Here is a 23,348-nt window from a genome sequence, read left to right on the forward strand (position 1 = left end):
TATACTAGCACTATTTTAAAAAGTTAAGATTTTTTACAAGCAGTTTTCTATGGCATCCTATAAACCCCAAACTGTCCAACGTACATGTATCACTACGGCCTCAGAGTAAAATAAACTGCTGTGATAAAAGGGAACATTCTGATTATAAAAATCAATTATATTTATCTTTTTTTTTCTTGATAGCAAGATTAAATAATTAGAATTACTAGTTTAGAAATGTCCATCGGCTATAATGACTGAATTCTCCGAAAGTACAATACCAAATCGGCGCCTGCTAGAAGCAATATTCTATTTATCATGAAAGTTAATCAAACAATTACATATTACACAGAAAAATTATGATAAAATGTTTAAAATACTATTTTACAGATAATGGGGTCTTTGTTTCAAGCTACAGTAAAGTGTAAAGTCCACATCAGATTGAATATTTTATTAAAATAGCTTATTAACACCAAAACAATCTTAATTAACCATTAAAAGAATTATTGCGTAACTGAAAGTACAACTGAACTAAATAGTTTTGTTTCTATCTTAACGATTTTGTTTCTCATTTGATTTCTCTTTTGTTTTTATTTTCTATTGGGTTTTCCGCTGTTAGAAGAGACAGGTTGGGCACAAAACAACATGTAAATAGGGTTTAAAACAAGGTTTACCTTTCCTAAAAAGTTAATGCTTCAATTTACAATTTTCTGCTATCAGTGAAGAAAAACATAGAAGCTGGGGCCAAGTATAATCGGAGCAACTGGCATGTAGCTAAAACACAGGGCTTAAAGAGTAACGAATTCACTTTCCTAGCGACATCCCTGTACTCGGGGTATGTTTCTATGTGGATTCAATACATCAGAGATGCCCCGAGTCGCCAGATTCCCTTATCACCGACCAATGGACAGGATATGTAAGGCCTGGTGAGGATAATACTGCCAGGGCCCGATGTTTAACTTAACAGTTATATGCCAACTAATTAAACATTGACGCAGGGCCATATCTACCAGTAAGATTTAGACTATATTATTGCTGAATTAATCTCCCTGGTCAACTGCAATTCATTTCAACTTTAGGACCAAACACGGATATACACCTGTGATCTTACGTAATGCCAGAACCATATTGACGATTTGATTTAAAACAATTTCGTTCTTCAGGTAAGAGTTTGCACCAGTTCAAGAAAGGTTAAAATTAAAAACTTCCGTGTCTATCTAAATGGCAAGAAACAGCTAATTACATTTTTCCCCGAAACTGTTAGAAAGGACTTTTATAAGAAAAGTGAAAGCAATGGTTTGAGAAAAATATGATCTTGTACATACTCTAGATTTTTTATTCCACGGTTCAATCACGTGAACAATTTTGCTTCAAAATAAAAAGCTAGGAAAGAGTGTTAAATATATCTATCACATTTAAATACGTTGAGACAACTACTTCTGGTCCGGTTTTAAAATTAAGACAATACAGCATGCACCTACGAATATTGAATGTGCACATTTTAATTCGTAATTCCTCATGGCTTTAAGTTCTATTTGCTACTATGTGCTAGTTTTTGAACAGATTATGGACAGTTTTGTGTTCGGATTTTATTTATGTATTCGTGCTTTCAGAAATAGCACTCTTTATATTTTTTTTTCTATACCCCAGACGTCACAAAAAAGGTTAATTAATGAACATGTTCAAAATAAGATAAAATTGTTTTAAGGTGGAGCGAATATAACGACCCCAAGAGTATACATGACGGCCAATTTATAAACTGATATGAATATTTTCCTCATCGCATTCCTTCCTCCAAAAACTCCCAAAATACAAACACATATTCTATTCAAAATAGTTTTGACGGCAGAATTTGCCCTGTTTTAGCATAATTTAACTTAATCTTTCGAAGTGTATAATTTTACAGGAAACATTTAACAAAACATCGATATACAGTTTCAAAATTTTATTTTTTGCACATGCCGATATTGATGGAAACGCTAACAGTGCGTGAGAAATGACATTCTTATCACATTCGTGTTTTTGCATTGAACATGTCTTCCATTTTCGCTCAAATTTCTTCTGAAATGATTACAACCCAACGTTTGACTGGTGCTGCCTGGTGTTGCATGCTTTTCAATCAAGCTTGTACGTTTTTAACCTAAGATCAGTCCCAATGCGCAATGTATGGCAAAAGATACCATTAGATTTTACTTCCTGTTTACAGCTACTGAAGCGGCTTTTGTCGATTTTTGCATCACTTTAGAATCATCACTTGGTCGTAAAGAAATCTTGCATTGTTGCTAAGCGTGCGGTTTGACTGAATGTTAGGAAGCTAGTCATAGTCACTGGTGACATTACGTTGTCAATAAAAATTCTCGACGTGAAATTAATCAACATATACGCAAAAGCACTTTGTCGAATAATAATGCCGGTAGCAATGGCAGTTTTTGTACTCATCTGTTCAAAATGAAGGGTTCAAAACAGTTCTATATTTCATTTGATTGACCTTAAATATATACGATTTAACAGTGTCTCAACTTACAGGTGAGATATACATCTGAAATTAAAAAAAAAATTAATAAAGAGTAAAATAACTTTGAATTACTAAAGAGCAAATAGAAAATCCCGTACGATGTTCCAAAAACCCTATAGTAGCAAAGAATTTCCCAGAGGGATTTGTTCGGACTTGTGGCTCTCCTTTATCAGAAAACTTAGTTTCCCTTGCGGGTTAAAAACCAAATAGTTTTTTTTTATTCAAATCCTTTCTGAATTTGAATTTTCATAAGTAAGTGTTTTTCTTACGGTAGAAAATATTATAATCCCAATAGAAAAGGTATTGGTTCTATTGAAATATTATCATTTTCACCTGTAATAAAAGTTAATTATCTCACTTGACAGGTGAGATACATCAGTAATAAATTAAAGGTGGTTATGATAATCTCTTTTAGAAGTGGTTTATCCAAAGACATTTTAAAAACAAAATTCTTTTTAAAAAATACATCTGTGACGGAAGCAAAAATAACCACCAGGCACTAACAAAAGTTTAAAAATACAATTGTTGTTAATTTTCTCTATAGACGTATGTAAATGTCCTTTGCCAAACAAATGAAATTCATGCTTTTTGATTCCAGATGAAATCTTTAAAAAAAAATACCAGGTACGGTAGGCATCAGCACGATAAGACCCTGAACAATAGCATCGAGCATCTCTTGTGACGTGTCAACACGATTAAAAAACAGCTTGATTGGACGTAAAACAGCAAACAAACAATTACAAATGTAATCATTAAAGGGACGTATCAGTTCAACTTATAGCATGTTTATGTCTTACAAGTATAGGATGATCAGTAAAGACAACAAGTGACTCAATGTTCCCTTGTCAAAATGTTGTTGTCAAAGACACAACAATTATCTCAAAACAAGAGTCTCTATGACCCCGTTGTATCAGTTACCCAGTACATGTTTCATTAGGTACAAAGTCATCTTGTACATCATTATCTCCTCTTGAGGCACCGTTTACCCGGAACCTAAGCCGATTGTATACCATTACAGATATCAGGGATGTTGATTGGTAAATAATTTATACGCACCTATGTCTTGACATAAATCAGCCATTTTGTCAAATTATATACCTAACGGGTAAAACAGGAATTCTCGGTCGTGTGATGAGAATGAATATTTTACATAATTTAAAGTACAATGAAGCTGACAATTTAATGTTCTAAAATTGTCTTATGATACATGTTCGGGTATTCATATACAGTACAAATTTTATCTAAGTTATTTAATAAGCAAGTACTTCTTTTAATATTAAGTCAAATTGAATCAATTTGATATAAGTTTAATAGAGGCGGCATGTAAGGTATCAAATTATTTTGTACGATCGGGACAAATAATTTATTCGTGTGAAACTTTTTAAAAAATTCAAGTAAGAATTTGAAAATACTATAGCCTAATCTAAGAAAACGGTCTATCATACGTCATATAAAAAAGATGGTGTATTCAAAAGTCTATTAAATTGTTTAAATTAATTCAATCAGTGAATAATAATATTGCCTGAAAATTTTAGTAAAAATTCTGGCTTTTAAATACGTATCGAAAGTTAATTTATATGTAGGCCTTTAAATGTACTGTCCCATATAACAAATCATTGCGTAATACTGCATGTAACGTCATAATTGCGAGTGCATCGTTCTTTTTATTAAAAGCCTCTAATATAATATTTATAACACTGTGCCGGATAATTATGCCAAGGCCAAGGTGGCATTTCTGCATCTGTTTAAACCATTGCTGCAGGAGTTTCCTAGAACCTTCGCTATTAAATTATCTCACCTGTAAAGGTGAGATATTTACCTTTAAAACTTTATTTCCTTCAGGAAAATATTTTTTCCTTTAACATTTTCCTATAGAATTTTTGGAATTTCCTATGATAATAAAATTTCCTACAGGAATTTAAATTCCGATAGGATTTGAACAAAACTCCTATAGTACATGTATTTCAAAATTCGATAGGAAATATGAATTTCTTATAGGAAAAATACCTGCATGGCTAAACATATTTCTAAAGGAAATATTATTTCCTATAGGAAATATATTTCCTAAAGGATATTTAGAAAATTCTATTGGATTTTCAATATATCCTGTAGTAAAATAATTTCCCTCATGGGAATCATTATATTCCTATGGGATATTAATTTTAAAAGGTAAATATCTCACCTGTCAGGTGAGGCAAACTGAAGACAAAAGTGGTTATATACTCTGTAGATAATGGTCTATAATTTGGTATCTAATATGGATTTTTCCGAAACTGCATCTCAAACGGGTGCAAAAATGCCATCTTGGCACTGGCATAATTATCCGGCACAGTTTTATATACTGCGTTTAATACAAATATCGAAGTAAGGTTATGACATATGCGCTATTATTCACAATTGCGATTATTACATTACTGATTTTCTCAATGTTTTCTCACAAAACAAAGGAGTATCAGTGGTACAAAATGCCGACTCTAACTATTTTCTACAAATCATCTTTAACATATTTCGGCAACTTCCTATACTTCTTTCAATGTAATACAGGTTTACATGGGGGAAAAGCCCCTAATGACAGGATGTATAAAGCTCAGTTACTAAATCTATAAGGATCTGTTTCTTCATTATCCTTTCCTGAGATAGAGTTATCTCCCGTATCTCTTCCGATTTCCATTGTTTTGCCAGTGTTTCTACCAACACTACAACTTTCACTTCCCACCCGTCCTTATCTTCTGCCTGCCTAGATATCCGAGCACGCTAATGTGTGTACACCTCATTAAAACCACATCACAGATTTAAACACTGCGCTTTATTTTCTGTCGGTAGACACTTTACCCCAGAGGACTTCATCACTTTACTTTTCTACCAAACCTTCCAAAGATTAAGATCTCTCGGGCAATGGGAACTATGCCTTTTTAGCACATCTGAAGATTATAAATAAAAATTTTATAGATAAGAATCTGCGACAGAACATCAGTTTCAAGCACCAAAAAGGGGCGGTAGCAAATTTATTATTGATAGTCCTTATCATAGTAAAATATTGGATTGGACACACAACGCCACCATTTCATGATATTTGAACTGTTCGGTCCAAAGTAATTTGTTTTGGAATGCCCTGTTGACACATTTTATCCACTGGAAGAGGGACACACCCACATCTTTTATTGATTCTTACTTTTGTCTTTACCCCCTCTGACATCGAAAAAGACATTTTTATGACAAAGAGGCAAATGTCCTGAATAAGCAAGCAGATGGACAATTGTTTTTTTTTTGCAATTCAGGCAAAATGGTGAGTATTTTTATTCAAATGAAACGAATACATTTAACACCCACTGTTTTTATTGCCGGTTAAACAAAGAAATCGGTACTAAATTAATGATATCGCTGGGCAAAATTTAAAGTGATGGGTTTACGGATTTTATTTCATGTTTTTTATTATTTTCGTTTAAAGATTCAATCGAAGAGAATTTTTGCAGTAGATATGCTGAATTTGCTTAAGTGTATTTTTTCTTTGGTTTTTTGTTTGTTTGTTTGTTTGTTTGCTTGTTGTTTTTTTCTTTACTTCGTCGGATTTTAACTGGTACAGTCTTTCCGTGCTTTTTATTTATCAACGGTAGTTGATGGGACAATGACAGTAAAAATCTTGAAAAGTTTTATATTGTACGCAATACGTGTAAATACTAGTACTCCTTTTCATTCCAATCCAGTTATAAATTTATGAATTAATTTTGCAAACCTAAGTACCTGAAAGATATGATACTCCTGTTTTTTTCAGTATTCTTAAATTTTGTGATATCACTCAAAACTGTTAAAACACACTTTGAACACTAAATGGGCTACAAAAGCAAATTAGCGGCACGGGTATATTGTATAAATTGGCTATTGATAAAGAAATAAAAAGGTACTTAAAATTATATTCTAGGATATTTTTAATTCAATATCTTTTGAAAAGTACGGTAAATGCAAAGGAGTTTGAATTAGTGTAGACTACTGTATTTTGATTTTAAATGAATTTAATTTTAAATATTTCATTGACAACATTCATCTTTAATTTTAGAAAGTATTATCCTGACACGCCCTCTCTTTTGCAAAGTCACAGAAACAAACTTTTGATTAACCATCTAACCATTAGGAAATAAGCCATAAGCCATACAAAGGACAAAGAAGTTGCGATGTGTTCGGTTTTATCCTTTGTTTTTGGATTTGTTTTGGGTTTGAGATTTGTCTATTTGGCTTCACGGTTTAACTGTATTTCTAAACATTTAGCATATTGCATAAGAACATAATAACATCAGTGTACCATTCTTATTTCAAACAGCCAAGAATGTTTGCAAAGTAAATTAATATCTAAATAGAAAAAAAATATTTACGTGTATCAGATGTGTTACATAATTGTGATAAACAAGTTAGCAACCTCATTGGACGATATTAAAGTTACATTTATAAATACATGTACGTCGTACTTTTTGGAGACGATCCGTGTTTTAAATATAAATAAATAAATAAATAAATAAATGAATAAATAAATAAATAAATAAATAAAAAAGATGTAAGTGCATGTAATTTAAGCGGCACATGAGGCTGTCAAAATCCTAAATTCCCAAAATTCCATGATGTTATCAAACTTTGAAGGAGGTAGATTGAAATAAATATGAGGGTGTGACTACTATGAAGAAAAAAAACCACACAGGTCAGTGTCTGGCATATCGAATATATTTCTATTAATTAAAATCAAAATAATAAATAAAACACCGGATTTACGCAAAAGACATAAGCAAGACAAAAATATATTTAGCTTTGATTCTGTATTTTTTTAAAACTTATGTTGGAATATGGGCCTGTTAGCCCGTCAGTTTACAGATCTCCAAGCTTGACATTCAAACATTTTGTCCAAATTCATTTCCTTTATTTAATAAATAAAACAAAATACATAGTAGGCATAACTGTTAACAAGCAAGATCAACATTTAAAGGGGCATGGTCACGATTTTGGTCAATTTCAATTTTTCTATTTTTATTATTTGCAATGCTTTAATGGGATCCATTTCTAATAATCAAATGAAATTTGAGAGTCAGCTGTAGAATTATGATAAGCAAGTTACAGAGCTCACACTTCTTTGTTCATGTAAACAAGGCTCGTGCCCTGTTTTTGTTTATAAAGGTTTAATATACCAATAAAAAATCTTTTTTTCTATCGTCTTATTCATTTTCGGCATAAATAAACAGTTTCAAACGTTTAACACATTCATTTTAAGTCTAAAACTTGAATTAGTACTTCAACACTCAAAACGTAAACAAAAGCTTTTTTTTTTTGCATAGCTCGCTTATAACTCGACGAAAGACACTCAAATTTTGGTTGACTATTAAAAATGACCTACTGAAGCATTGTTAACATTATATCGGAAAAAATAATTGTTGACCAAAATCGTGATCATGTCCCTTTAAAATTTGTAAAATATAACTTATGAAACTGGATTGCATCGTATACTTTCTTCAGTTCTTTACAATAATTCTCCAAAACCGGATTAAATTAGGTTTACCACATTCGATTTTGATAACATGCAATAAGCGAGACAACAAATTTCGATTACTAGTAATAATTCTGGATATTAATCTTGTGGGGGACAGGTAAATCGCTTAACGTGTTTGAGAGAGCAAACATTAAAAGCGTATTTTGCTTCAAAGTTATTTCACCTGTATATTAAATAACCATTTGCAATACATCGATTGAATAAAGGTGCAAGTGTTTTGAGTGTCACTTGGACTAGAATGTTTGAATGTATAGAGCTGTTCGTATAGAATGATAGCAAAGGGCGTCAAAAGAGGAGATGAAAACCAAAGTAATTATGACCATTTAAACGAATGATGAAACAAAGCATTTATCATTCACTGTTGCTCAACTTCTGACGATCAGTGAATCGAAGGCATTACTGGACAAACAGTATGTCGGACCCCAAATATTCTTATCGCGAAATTTGAAAATAAGTGGATTATTTTCTTTAAACAAACTTTACTAACATGAAACGTACTCTGATGCTCGCGGGATAATTTGGACAGAATAAGTTCTACAGATAAAGCTGTAACCAAATTGTTTTATCTGTCTCAGATTACCCCCCTTTTTCTTGGGACCCGTCAGGGTACCAATGGTATTGCTATTATCACATCTGAATCTATAATCTCTAAAGAATGCCATTACCCTAGTTTCAACAATTCGATCGGCTAGACTAAAAAAGAATGCATTCAACATCTTTCGTCCAAGAATAAAAAAAGAAGATATACCCATAAACCCGGCTTTCATGTCTGGAATGTCTTTTTACCTTAATTAAACTGCCCCTGACTAAACACTGTCACAGCGTAGAGCGTAACTGTATGTTTCTTTTTATACTTGCAGACGGGATATTTCAGTAGCCTTACCAGACGACATTTTTTACACCACGTGATTCCGGACCAGTAGCATCTTCCTGGCAGGCGAAATGGAATGTCGTAGCTTTTGTGACTAATTAGACTGACGTGTACAGGATTGGAATAGATACAGCATTCTTATAACACTAACAAACACTGCGCCCAAAAACTGTTACTATCTTCCCCGCCTGCCTGACGCCATATAAGGATGACATCAAATAACCTGAATATCCACCCTCCAGAGGGTTCGCCTCGAAAATTTTATAAAGGGTACGAAATTTCTGTAAATGCTTTATTTCTAATCAAATTATCTGCAAATCAAAGGTATTTTTCTTCTTTTGTAAATCAGTTGTGTACACGCATACATGTACAGAAACACGACATAGGGTACATGTAGATCCACCTTAATATGCTGTTCTTCCGTATTTCTGTACCGAATTGCCAGTGGTTGTAGAAAAAAAAATTGTATTTTCATTTGTAAATATTTTTGATTGATTGTTTATTGTATTTTATGAATGCTTGTCAAATGAAATGCGTGGGAGTATTTAAACACATACTGAAAAGAAGTACCTGTAACTCAGAAAGACTTATACATACGTGATATCTAACAGAGGGCGTACATAGCCACTTCCGTAGCACAACAGAAATTTACATTCGTACATTAATCATCAGGGTTGAACCCACTGGTATATTAAGATTACTGAAACATTAAGCAACATGTTCAAAACAAATAAAGTAAACGGCGGGTGAAAGTAAAATCATTCAAGCTTCTAACTTTCGACTCAATCATTTTAATCCCAGTGCTCATTTTAAATTTTACCTGAACGTTACCTGTGAAACAATGAGTGATGACTGTTCGTCCATTGCGACAGATATAACAGCTTTTTCTGATGAAGATGACTTCTCTAACTCTTCTTCTAGCTTTGGCAAATACAAGATGGTTTACAAAGTCAATGGCATGAATCAAGAAGACATGGAATGTAAAATTGAAAACGTAAGTATGCTTACTTGTACATGTATCAATTCTGATTATTTTTATATGAAAATACTTTTTTATCATAAGTTTCCGTGTACAATAATATTGTTGTACTTTTGACGTTTTACTTTTGAAAATACTGATTGAAAATAAAACTTATTGGTCTTTTTTATCTTCATTTGCAAATATTAAAGCTACTATATCTAAAAGAAAATGACTCGGAAAAGAAAGGAATTTGGTCTAAAGTGAGGGAATATTGGTGTATCACTTACAATTTATACATTGATTTAATAAGAAACATAAGGGTATTAAAATTGGTAAAAACTTTATTAATTTTCAGATGCATATACAATAGCTTCATACAATCGTATTATGAAAATGAAAAAAAAAATTAAATCTACGGTGGTTTAATAACTTTGCTCTTAATTTCAAAAATAATTCCAATCTTGATTATGTTGTTTATCAAAGACATGATTCTGACTGTGTATATATATATAAAACACAGTGTTTCTATCTTACCAAGTCCAGACACACCAAATGTAATTTGTCAGGGCCTAAACTGAAAACTATGTTCTAATGGAATCCGCGAGTTTGTCTTCGGAAGGAAATAAACTCGGCTCTAATGAGTTCGTGTACGTACGCCCGGGCATCGGAATGTTATTAAGATACATTATATGAAATATTTGGTCTGCATTCCAAACATTTGTCGAAAAAATATATATGACATTTACTATTTAATTGAAATCTTTTCAACTTTGTCAATAAAAAGATAACAAACTTAGTCATCACTGACTGGATTTAATGAATGACTTTTTAAACTGAAGCTGGTGAGAGAATTTACAATGTTTGTAATTAAGAATTCTTCTTAACAATTGTGAAACATTCCTAGATTTTACATTGTCCTTTAGTTTCAAATTATACTAAATCATATTCTTTGGTCATCAAAAAGGTTAGGCCAAACACAGATGTCTTTCAGCGAACGCAGCTGTATAAATCAACCTTTCAACTGGAAAAGTTTAGCTTAGATACTTGACATGCATATTGGACTGTCTACATGAACGGTCATTTAAACTTTGATCCCACTTGTATAACTATTTCGATAAAGTAACAACTTTAGAAAAGTTATACGATAAATGCAATTCTCTATTTTAAAGAAAACTTATGTAAATCAAAATAAAATTTCTTTAGAATAGAACTTTTTATTTTAGATTTTTATTCATCTGTAGCTATAGAACTTTTTATATTTAATTTCTATTCATCTGTAGCAACACTTTAATCAATTTTCACAAAATTTCTGAGAAACAGCATTTTATATTGATTGAAAAACGTAGAAGATATATTTCCGCTTTTTTTTTAAATTTAATTTTATTCTTTGTAAATGCATTACACACTGAATGGTTATTTCATTACGAGTCAACTTTGACCTAAGAATTTTTCTGCATTTTCTACTTGTGTGTTTTAACAATATGTGCATAAAAAATTTTCAACTTGCAGAATATTTTTCATTAAAATTTGAATTGCTCTTTAGGAACAGACATCGCAGAAAATTTTTATTTTATTTATAAAATTCAAATTGTCCTTTTGGCAAGGACGTGGCAGATATTTTTATTCTATTATTTAAATAAAATTTCCACCTTTGGGCAATGGTAAGACGGATTATAGTACTTCCGGTCCAGAGTTGCGGGGATTGAGGTGACCCTAATCATAGACTATGAGGTATCGCGTGGAAGTGGGTGTAAATACCGACAAAGATGCCCCACCTACTGTGGAAAGTCATCAATCGGACGTTCAACAACAAATATATAACAAAAAGATTCCTTTTATCAGTCTCCTTAGCCGTTTACATTTTACATTATTTTAAAAAAAATGCTCAATATATTTGTCCTATTTTTTTTTCTAAAATTTGTAAACAAATTGCAATCTATCAATACAACATAAAATTTCACAAATCTTACTTGAAAAATCAATTTTGAAACATAGGTAACAAAGACATAATATACATTTTCATTTAATTGTAGATTTTTAAAACTGTATATTGTTTTGTGTTTTGAATGACTCGTAATTTATACCAAAAACGTAAAGTCGATATTTGGATTAGATTTTTTATCTAATTTAAGACGAGTCGATGGCCGTGGCCAGAAGAACTCTATATAAAAATATAAGAAAATACCAAAATTTAAAAGTCAAGATTTACGCTTTTTTCTGTAATTAATAATAGTTTATAGTTAAACTGAAAATGTCTTAAAATTTTGAGTAGATCTGATGGTTAATCTGTTGACCTCCTGGCCTCCTTAAGAAAACAGATTAACCTCAAATTTACCAGGTTTAATTATTAGAATGATGTGCTGATGGATTAATAAATATTTCTCAAACTTTTTTTGAAGATTAGATAGCTAACTTCTGTAAGGAGTAAAGTAATTTGCGTACATGTATAATTTTATGTGGATGAATTTAACATTCTTTTGTTCTTAAAAAAAGATATATCTATATTATTGATATATTTTTTACAAATAATGAAACACCCACATGTGTTATTTTACAAATTAAAAAATTCCAGTATGCCTGCTTAGGGTCTTATTAAATCGTCCTCAATTTTTTTTTAGCATATTCTAAAAACTAATTATTGTTCCTCAGACCAGAACATCAGTTGCACAAGATTAATATCACTAAATATTTCCTTAATGAATAAACGTGATCTTGGTCACGTATTACGTAACCAGTGCAAATGCTACTGTATCTATCTAGTGCCAGAGCTTAGAAAGTGAAATCTACATCGTAAAGCAATTAGTTGTAGACATTTCCCCGATCATAGCAAACAGCGTGCTGGCTTATCAAGACGCTTTCCGCTTGATCTGGGAACTATCAAAGTAAACGTCATTACCCGTATATTGGCCAGTAAACAAAGTGACTGATGCCACCCCTGGATACGGCGAAATGTCCCTGTATCCTCCATAAGACAACATTGGTGACCCCCATGTTTGCATCACTTTTTGACTTCGACATCCTTTCCACTTTCACTGGGATAATGTATTTGTTGTGCTGTCCTTTGCCTAATTTAGTCACTTGATCGATTAGAGACCATGTTAATTAGTGGTGCACTCTTTATGAAAAATGATATCCCTGGGGGCCTGTTAGGACGATGGACCCCGATAGGCTGGTAACTCCTAAGCTATGGACTCCTGACCGTCTCAGAAAAGTGTACAAAGATTTTGTGAGTAACTGATGGAGAAAAAAAATGTGACATCTGGCTGGTCTTTTAAAATTGCTATAATCCAACGAGGGCTTTTTTTTAATTTTGAAAATCTCGTTATTGTTTTGTTCATTTATCAGATTACTATAATACAGCTAAATTTATTTCGTTTTTTATCGGCATTTTTAAAAATATATTCTTAATTATCGTAAATGAAAATAGAAAACAGATTGATAAAGTATTTTTTTTTTATTCGTATATGAACATTTTTTAATGCTAGATATGCAAAAATGAAAAGAGCGCAAAACGGACGCAATGGAATTAACAGTTCTTAACTCGCCGCAGTGTTGAATACTAACTTACTCATTCATATTTACTCAAGGATTGTTTTGTGTGGTTGTAAAAAGGTGAGAAGGATAACAGCATATTAATGGATTTTAAAAAATATCCACTAACTTTATACACCTACGGAAAATCAATTGAGCATTGATACTTAGCCCGCTGTCCTGAAGTGGCCTGTTTGATTTGTGCGGGAGTTATATCAACAGGATTAGATATCTTTTTAAAAAAATGTCCGTTGATCAATTTTGCGTTTACGCATTTCTGTAAGTGGGCAGTAGAAGAAATTGTGGTTTTGGTGATAATCAAATTCCAATAGGGACAGAACTCAAACTTCTATGAGGGGTAGAACTCCAAATTTGTAAAATTCCAGATTGAAAAATTCTCCAAACATGAATGACAAATGTAGCTTCTAAAGATAAAAGATTTTGATGAATCAGTAAATTACATTCATAACTATGTTTATTTCATTTCAGGATGGTGAACCACAAAAATCGCCCGAGGGTCCATACTTAAACAGAATTATACCTTTGCCAATGGAAAGTAACTTCACAAGTACAGAGAATCTCATACCCAAAGAAGGGATAAATGTAATTACGAATTTTTAATATTACATGTAATCACAGATGTAGTTTGTTATGGATACTATATAATTTCTGCCTCAGAAATATTACTTGTAATCACAATATACTTTGTAACAGGTAATTTTATTTATCAGAAATACTACATGAAATAACAAAATTTGGTATAATTTGTAACAAGTAATATGATTTCTTTATCAGAAGTGTTACATGTAATCTCAAATATAATTTGTAACCGATAATATAATTCCTTTGTCAATACTTTCACAGATACCCCCGAACGGAATAGTTAATCCTTTAATGTCGGGTGTCAATATCGAGGTACCGTCTTGGAGTGATACCAGTAGTGACAATATGAAAGGGTCCTCCAGCTCGAGGGCCTCAACTCTACCCAGGGAAACCAAGTCCGATGACCCAGGTTCCTTTGAAAAATCTGTCAATATCAAGGAGGACAAAGAGAAAAGCAACTCTTTCCCCAGATATACTAGTCTTTCATCCCACAACGAGCCTCTCAAAGACCCTGCCCCGTACGTATCTATATTAATATTCTTCTATCTGTTTTGAAGAAGACAAAAATTATTGACCTAACAAACAAACATTACAAGAATAATTTTATAGTAAGTGTGCCTCTATCTTAATACACGTTACTAAATTTTTGTTTAATTTTTCTTTTTCAGAAGCGTAACTTTGCCTTCTAAACCTTCGTCTTTGAAACCTTGGGACGTGTTTCGAGTAGGAGCACGTGAATTTTCGAAAACAATAGATGGAAACTATGTAAGCCTATTTCGAAAAAGTGCAAAAGTGTTCGTGAGCATTGTACTTACAATATTAATTTTAGTGATGACGATGATCAGCAAAAGTACTCTGCTGCTAATTGCATCCAACGTGTATTCAAACGTGACCTTAAAGTGCACAAAAGGCAAGCATAATGGCCACGTGGCCTCTTGCACTCGGGTTGCACCGGATGTGAAGGGAGCCGACTTTCAGCCATCACAGACCGTTGAGGTCACGTGGCTTTGGGCATTATTTTTGGTGACGACCACACCCTATGTTTTCACATTTGCAAAATGTGTCTGGAGAATATTTTTCAAGAATACGAGAAATCCAACATTTTCAGTCTTGATAATCGTAAGTGTTTTTTTTAAACAATTGAAATTTTAATAAAATAAAAACCTGTTTCTAGATAGTATGTAATACTTATGAACGCTATTCACATTTTTATAGACTCTGGCAATAGAAACTCTTCACTCAATTGGAATCTGCATATTCATCTTTTACGTTCTACCAAACGTGGATCCAATACGCGGACTGATGCTGACTTTTGGAGTCGCCTTCATTCCTTCCTTCTTGAAGATGTTCGACAGTCAGAAGGAAACAGGTCGGCAGTTCTACGTGGTTGTCGCAGACGTTTTAGCTATGCTGATTCAAGCTTCTGTTTTACTCTTGTGGCCACTTCTGAATATACTCAGAGGCATTGATTTTGAGCAATCCTGGGGAATTTTCGTGTCTTTGCTTCTGATTTCTTTGGGATGGTGGGAGAACTATGTGAACAAGTTTACGCATTTGGGTAAATTTGGATTATCCTTATTGGAATTAAAGAGAAACATTCGTCGGAGTAGAACAAAGCTGTATGCGGCAGTAAGTGTATGGAAAGTTGTCCTCACACTGTGTATGATGATGGCTCTGATGAGCAACCTTAAACTTTCTTGTGTTAAAGCATTGTTTTATGAAGGACACAATCGAGCAGAAGGGTGTCCTCATTTAGCCTACCCAGAAGACGCTTATAACGTGGAAAGCTCCGCTTACAAACAAGATGCTTTCTGGGTGGCAGTCGTTCAGATAATCTGCTGCCTGTTCTGCTATACGCTTGCCAAGTCAGCCTGCAAGATCATGCTCCAAGTGGTCAGCTTCTCTCTTCCTCTGATGCTGGCAGCCCCAATCATGGCTGGTCTTTTCATAGAAAACTGTGAATCTTGGAAAACGTTACAGGGTGGTAACTTGATGCCGGATTATCTGTACTGGACGTGTGATATTCATGGAGTTTCCAAAGATTTCTTACGGACACTGGTGTCGGATTACTTTCTTCCAGTTACTTTAATATGGTGGTTATCTTTCATGTGGGTTACATTCCACATATGGATTCCAAGAGTGGAGCGTTTAGTACAGACAGAGAGGTAAATTATTTGTAAAATAAAGCTTTTGTTTTTTTGTTTCTTGTATTTTATTTCGATGATATGATCTCCTCTTCGTTCTTTAACAGGTTGTTTGTTCAGCCTCTGTACTGCGGAGTGTTACTGGAGCAGTCACTCATGCTAAACAGAAGAAGAGACGACAAGGATAGAGATGGCCGCTTAGGCTCAGAAAAGGTAACTAGAATTTGCCTTTGTATTTTGCGAATTCAAAACGAGTACCCTTTGTCTTTGATTTTGCTTTCTTATTTAGTTTTGATATTTTTTGCAGCAGAAACGGTTTGGATTCGAATCGCCCGAGATGAATATGAAAAATGTGGACCGTGGAATACTGCCAGGTCGGAGGTCCATCAAGACCGATCACACCCCGATGATCTACGTGTGTGCAACCATGTGGCACGAAACGACGAAAGAAATGATTCAGATATTGACGTCATTATTCAGGTACACCTCAAAGTCTCCATTGTATACACTATTGTATTGCCGCCATGATTGACCTCATAATCAGTACTTTTCCCAAACTTGTAAAATTAATTTTTTTTTCGAAAGAAAAAGTGTGTTAAAGCATTTTAAACAAAATTTTGTCTGTCTTGGTCCTTTTAGCGATGTTCTGTTATTATTTTTAGACTTGACAATGATCAGTGTGCAAGGAAAAATGCGCAGAAGTTCTTTGATGTCGTGGATCCCGATTACTATGAGTTTGAGACGCATGTGTTTTTTGACGACGCATTTGAGCCCCATGATGACGATGAATACCTTTATCGCGTCAACAGTTTTGTGAAACAGTTACTGCTAGTCATGGATGCGGCCGCAAGGTGCGATGTTTATCAATTTATCAACAATCAAATAAACACCTTATAAACGTATTTGTATTCAATTATGGTTATAATGGTTTATCAACTGTTATCAGTGAATGTATGTAGATTTTGATTTTTTTTATCTAATTTGTATTTTAAAAGAAAGAATGTAAGACAGTTGTTAATTTTGCTAATTTCAGTAAGGTACATAAGGTACCAGTCAAAATACCCCCTCCCACCAAGTATCCGACGCCCTATGGCGGTCGACTTGAATGGACACTTCCTGGTGGTAATAAACTGTATGTCCATATGAAGGACAAAGTCAAGATCCGCCACAAGAAACGATGGAGCCAGGTGAAATAAAACTAAATCAATATATTGAAGAATATTTTCCGATGTCATCTTTAATCTGAGAGATCTTAGTATTGTTAATTTTTGAAATACCTTTAACAACTTTAATTTTTTCAGGTCATGTACATGTATTACCTTCTGGGCTATAAGCTTGTTGCACAGCCCCTCGACGCCAGGAGAAAGCAAACGATCGCAGACAACACTTTCATTCTTGCCTTGGATGGAGACGTGGACTTCAAACCGTCAGCTGTCCAGCTCCTTGTTGACCGAATGAGAAAGAATGAAAAAGTGGGGGCTGCTTGTGGACGCATTCACCCTATCGGAACTGGTAAAACCTTATTTTGAATGCTGAAAAAAGCAAAGTTAACTCTTGTGTTAATCTGTTTTTTTAATACAACATCTAAATTCATTTGTATCGCTTTTCACCGTTTTTACAGGTCCAATGATTTGGTATCAGAAGTTTGAATATGCTGTGAGTCATTGGCTACAAAAAGCTACAGAGCATCTGATTGGTTGCGTCCTCTGTAGTCCCGGTTGTTTTTCTTTGTTCCGTGCATCCGCCCTAATGGACGATAATGTTATGAGGAAATATGCTACGACATCATCAAATGCCCGCCACTACATTCAGTTTGATCAAGGTAATATTGACATATATACATGTATGATTGCGTTCGGAAACAAAAGAATGAAACATAGGGTTTCTCAAGTGTTTACCATTTATTTAACGAAACTTATTAATCCACCAATCTTTCTTTTCCAGGCGAGGATCGATGGCTCTGTACATTACTTCTACAGCAAGGTTACAGGGTGGAGTACTCGGCGGCTGCTGACGCCCTGACCTATGCCCCGGAAGGATTCGGAGAGTTCTACAACCAAAGACGTCGCTGGTCCCCGTCCACAATGGCAAACATCATGGATCTACTAATGGACTGGAGAAACGTCATCAGCATCAACGAAAACATATCATTTCTGTACATCTTGTACCAGGGACTCCTGTTTCTGTCTTCATTAGTGACGCCCGGAACTATTTTCCTGCTGATAGTTGGCGCATTAAACAGCGCGTTCCGCATTGACCTGATCACTTCATTCATGATCAACATTGTTCCATTGTTATTTTTCCTGTTGAGCTGTTTTCTTTTTGAGTCAAAGTGGCAGGTGAGATTATAAATCGTTATGTATATACATGTAAAACAACGACCATTAAGCATTTCCTGTCCGTTTTTTACCAGTAGTAAGTAAGGAATTATTCTACTCTACTTTCCTTAGATTCTCCTTGCCCAGCTGCTGTCCCTGATCTATTCTCTCCTGATGATGGTAGTAGTCGTAGGAATCGGCCTGGAGATGAAAAGGGAAGGACTGTGTTCTCCGACCACGATCTTCATGATCTTTGTCGTTGGGACGTTTGTGATTGCGGCCATTCTTCATCCCCAGGAGTTTTACTGTATTCTTCATGGCGCCCTGTACTTCCTCTCGATTCCCAGTATGTCTATGCTTCTGATGATCTACTCCATATGTAATTTACATGTGGTATCTTGGGGAACAAGAGAAAACGCCATTGCAGCCCAACCTAATGCCAAACCACAGAAAAAGAAGGATGGCAAAATCGCTTCCATTTTGAACAAGTTTTCCAGTTCTAGCAACACAGAAGTTAGTGAATATGCCTTCTCATTTGGAAACTTGTTCAAGTGTCTCTGTTGCCCTCGACCAAAACCTGATGATGCCGATAAACGTTTCGAGGAAGTTTTAACTAAACTGGAGGTAAGAAATGATGCCTTGTCATTCCAGTTTACAGTAAGACAACGATAAGTCTTAAACATTTTAATTAATGTTATTCTATTATTTTTTACTTTTTGGCGAATAGAGTTTAGAGAGGATAATGGCTCTTCCAAAAGACGTTCAAGAGAAAGTTATGATTGACGCGGAGACCAATGTTTCGGAGAGCGACATGAAGCAAAAGAGCGACGGCCTACTGAGAAATTCTCTTGATAACGGAGACGTTAGATGTAAGTTAATGCATGTTTTCTCTTGATATTGTTGCATGATAGATTCTTTTGAAATCAATGATGAAACTTTTTTTCAATTAATATTTACAGACAATCCAATATACCAATCAAAAATGAGCCCGCATGAAGACGATACGCCATTCTGGATTCACGACGATGACATTGGTCATGGACGAGTCCGATTCCTAAGCAAAGAAGAGAAAACCTTTTGGACCGAGCTTATTTCTAAGTACTTGTATCCACTGCAGCACAACGAAGAGCACAAGAAAAAGATGGAGACGGATCTTCTGGAGATGAGAAACAAGATGAGCTTGATGTTTTTCATGATGAACGCCCTGTTCATTATCATTATTTTTAGTTTGCAGTATTCTAATGCCATGAACGGAGCCGGTCTTTCCATTCCTTTGCCATGTCACGATTTAATCAGTAACAAACCTTTATCGTTGGAGCCGATTTCAATGCTTTTTATGGCCATCTTTGGTATTGCTCTCTTGATTCAGTTTATATCCATGTTTTTCCACCGGCTGGCAACATTCATGCATATTATGTCTACAACGGAAGTCAACTGTATGAAGCCAAATCAGAATGAAGTTAACCAAATGGACCTTGCCTCCAAAATCGCTCTCGTAAAAGAATTCCAAAAATTCGAAGATGACGATGATAACAGAAGTATTTCAACGATTGGAAGCGATCTAGACGAGGACAGTAGCATCACTCAGGATGACTCGCCAAAGATGAAGCGTAAGAAAACGGTGCTCAAAATTATTCGAAGAAAGAAAACCCAGGCGCCTCATTCGGGAAATCTTAGCGGCAAATTCTTGAAAAATTACATGGAATTTGCCAAAGACCTCGAAAATGGAGGGAATGGGAATAAGAATGAAAAAGGAAGTAGTAAAAAGCGAAGAAGCAAAAAAGCAAAGAAAGCTATGGCTTCTCTGGAACAAAACAGGGATATGGTTTTGAATAAAGCCCACGTCATCAAATCCAGGTGGCATCGTCTTGCAAAAGCGACCAAATTTGATTCCACAGGAGACAAATGGGGTTCATTGTTGCGACTTGCTGCACAGTCTAGAACAAGTCTTAACACTATTACCGAAGACGATAAAAGGAATTCTTGGATCAGAGGAATTTCAAAAATGACAAGATCGAACAGTGAGTTTTCTGTGAACACTTTACCCGATTTAGGTTCTCTATCACAAAGAAACAGTTATGCGGAACCTATTTTGAATATCATAACGAGCGAGTTGGAAAATCTGGGAAGCGAGCAGGCTGGAAGACGGGTCACCACAGCAGAAATCAACGCTCTCCAGAAATCCAGATTTTCGGCCGAAAATCTCTACGACGCAGTTGAGGAGGTGGATTCGGACAGCGAGGACTCCGACTACGAGGAGGCGGATCTAAAATCTTCCAAAGAGTCCTCGCCCAACAGTACAACTGATAAAAGACCGAAAAGTGTGGAAATGAACACGATAAGCGTGGATGTGATTGAAAATAAACGAGAAAGTGAAAATGGAAACGGAGATACTCATCTGTAGCGAAAAAAAGTTGATATGTAAGACGAAATGTGCCAATTTTGAATTCTAAGTACAATTTATGTTTTATTTTAGCTGTGTTCATTGTAAATAGGGACCGTTCGCCGGTGGAGGAATGTTTGTCTACCATGTTACTCTGTGACCCATTAACGTCTAAATATCTTTGGGAGTACCTCTTGAATTTTAACATAGCATAGCAACGACCCAGTAGCAAGTTTTTATCAACCAAAGTTAAAAGACATCTTCTTTATATTCATCACAGCCAATTTATTTGAACACGTATTCTTCCTGCAAGAGAACCCAGTATCTTTCATTTGACGCCTATTTCGTTTTTATCTATTTGCTCTGGTATATTATTTTTTTGAAGCCAATAATTTGCTGTACCTAATTGCTTATTTATTCTTTTAACCCTCGGCTAATGAAAAGCCGTCTTGGGATTCACCTTGATATTATGTATATACATCAATGCTATGAATATGACATCGTCATTAATGATTAAAAATCACGTATTTCTGCAATAGTGGTTTGCAAAAGAATGTATACATTTTTGAGTTTGAAATAAAATTATAAATGACGTACATGTGTATTTAATTTTGCGTGCAAAGAGAATCGAATTTACGCAATGCTATTATAATACTTGTCAGATAACTTTATTTTAGTACTTCACGTAGAACATTTACTAACATTGAGAAACTCTCAAACAGATAAAGTATTTATGCAGGGAATATTTTGCTTTTACAAAAGTAATTTATAGTAAAAACATGAGGCTTAATTCAAAATAGATCTTGTTGAAATTTTGTTAACATAAGGCCTGATTTTCTTATATTAATTATATGCTGGACCATTTCGAACGATATTTTGTTGTTTTCACCATCAATGACTATTTTAGACTGCATGTGAAAATTTCTGTGACGGTTTAAAATATTTTTGAATGAAAAAGGAATACTTTTGGCTAACGTAGTCACAATTTTCGAACATATTTTGAGACGTATTGTGCATGCGTGATTTTAAGACTTATTTCATATTGTTCCATATTGTTGAAACATAATGAAGCATTGGAATTTGAATAAAAATATATACATGCATTGGAGTACGTATAAGTGAATATATTTATTGGGAACTTATTTAGGATATGGATAAAAATTGAGATTTGACAAATGTTGAATAAATAAAATGAGCCAATTCGTTTATTGAAAGCGCAATTTGAGTTTTGATGGATAGAACTTTGCAGAACGGGGTAACTAGGAACGTGGTTTGACTAATCAACGTCATGGCAGAAAGTGTAGGGCGAGTTAATTTTCGGGCAGTCACATTTTACCTTGGGTATGATAAATTTGGTTAAAGATGTGCAAATGAATATGCATATACTAGTACTAGCCTTTATAAATTAAATATTTTTTTCATACCTCTACAGATGGGAGGTAAACCTTAAACATTGAATTGCGACCTATGAATAGATTGTGCTAAAAACACTACGTCATTATGAATAAATGATGAAGGCATAAAACGGGGAGGTTGAATGGGAGAAGGGAAACTTCAAAGATTCTTTTATCTTTTAAAATTCTCATTTGGCACAATGATAAGAGTTTAAGTGAGATAAGAACTAAAATACAAAATTTGGAAAAGAGATATGACGCACTACATCCAATCCCTGGTTTAAATACAAAAAAGTTTGTATTTTTTTCCAATCAGCAGCATAAAAAACAATAATAAAAAATGCCACAATACATGAATATTAACCATCGTATCATGTGTTAATTCCATCCCTTGCGCGGGATAGCATCTAGTGCAAAATAAAGGAGGCTAAGTGTGTAAACCTATAGGGTTTGAGACAATTAATTTAATTTAATAAAAATAAACATGTTGATCGTTTTTATAATACATTTACGATATAATAATATTGACCTTTTACAATGTACTTACTATTAAGTACATTGACCTAGAATCTAATCGGGATGTGAAAGTGTAAGACTTTTCCGTGACTTTTCCGAAGTAGTAAACAACCTGTTAATCGCATTAAGGACAGTGTAAACAAAACCAGGATGTACATCTATTTAGGGGAGCCGATAAAGGAACAATAGTTGAACATTGCTAAAATTTATGTTAACATTATATTAACTTTTAAATAAGACTGTGACGTTAAATTAAAGACAGCAGAAATTTATATTATATTATAAATTATTGTGTGAGTTTCCAGGATTTTATCATGATCTATTATAGAATTAATAGTACAAATAATTATGGAATTTGTTAACTTGAATATTAATTTGTTTATTTTGTACGTAAATAAGTGTTATGTATGTTATCATATAAAAGATATTCGACGGCACTATTTAGGGAGAGCCACTATACGATCCTCCATACGATCTGGACCTGTACCAAATAAACTTTTCGAAAAGACGTTTTATTTCTCTTATTGGCTTACAAGTGGTAAAAATTATCCTTCGGATACGTCTTAATTTTTTTATACGATATGATTAAATCATAAGCTGTTATTA

At 34.0% G+C, this 23,348-nt stretch overlaps 1 protein-coding gene across 3 annotated transcripts; it reads left to right on the forward strand.

Annotated features, from left to right (window-relative positions):
- Positions 1-982: 982 nt before the first annotated feature.
- On the forward strand, positions 983-21,428 carry LOC128156104 (chitin synthase chs-2-like). Of its 3 annotated transcripts, XM_052818112.1 has the most exons (17): positions 983-1,142; positions 8,882-9,162; positions 9,814-9,886; positions 13,874-13,987; positions 14,249-14,505; positions 14,656-15,106; positions 15,203-16,152; positions 16,239-16,344; positions 16,439-16,611; positions 16,794-16,982; positions 17,165-17,318; positions 17,433-17,643; positions 17,753-17,953; positions 18,076-18,470; positions 18,582-19,073; positions 19,177-19,318; positions 19,409-21,428. In XM_052818112.1, the coding sequence occupies exons 2-17, from the start codon at positions 9,101-9,103 to the stop codon at positions 20,851-20,853; spliced, it is 5,415 nt and encodes a 1,804-aa protein (XP_052674072.1). In that variant the 5' UTR covers positions 983-1,142; positions 8,882-9,100; the 3' UTR covers positions 20,854-21,428. The 3 variants fall into 3 exon arrangements, with proteins under 3 accessions (XP_052674072.1, XP_052674070.1, XP_052674071.1); XM_052818110.1 differs by lacking the exons at positions 983-1,142; positions 8,882-9,162 and having other exon boundaries at positions 9,652-9,886; XM_052818111.1 differs by lacking the exons at positions 983-1,142; positions 8,882-9,162 and having other exon boundaries at positions 9,652-9,886; positions 16,442-16,611.
- Positions 21,429-23,348: the final 1,920 nt, after the last annotated feature.

The sequence above is a fragment of the Crassostrea angulata genome, chromosome 7 (genome assembly GCF_025612915.1).
Source record: "Crassostrea angulata isolate pt1a10 chromosome 7, ASM2561291v2, whole genome shotgun sequence".
Lineage (NCBI taxonomy): Eukaryota > Metazoa > Mollusca > Bivalvia > Ostreida > Ostreidae > Magallana > Magallana angulata.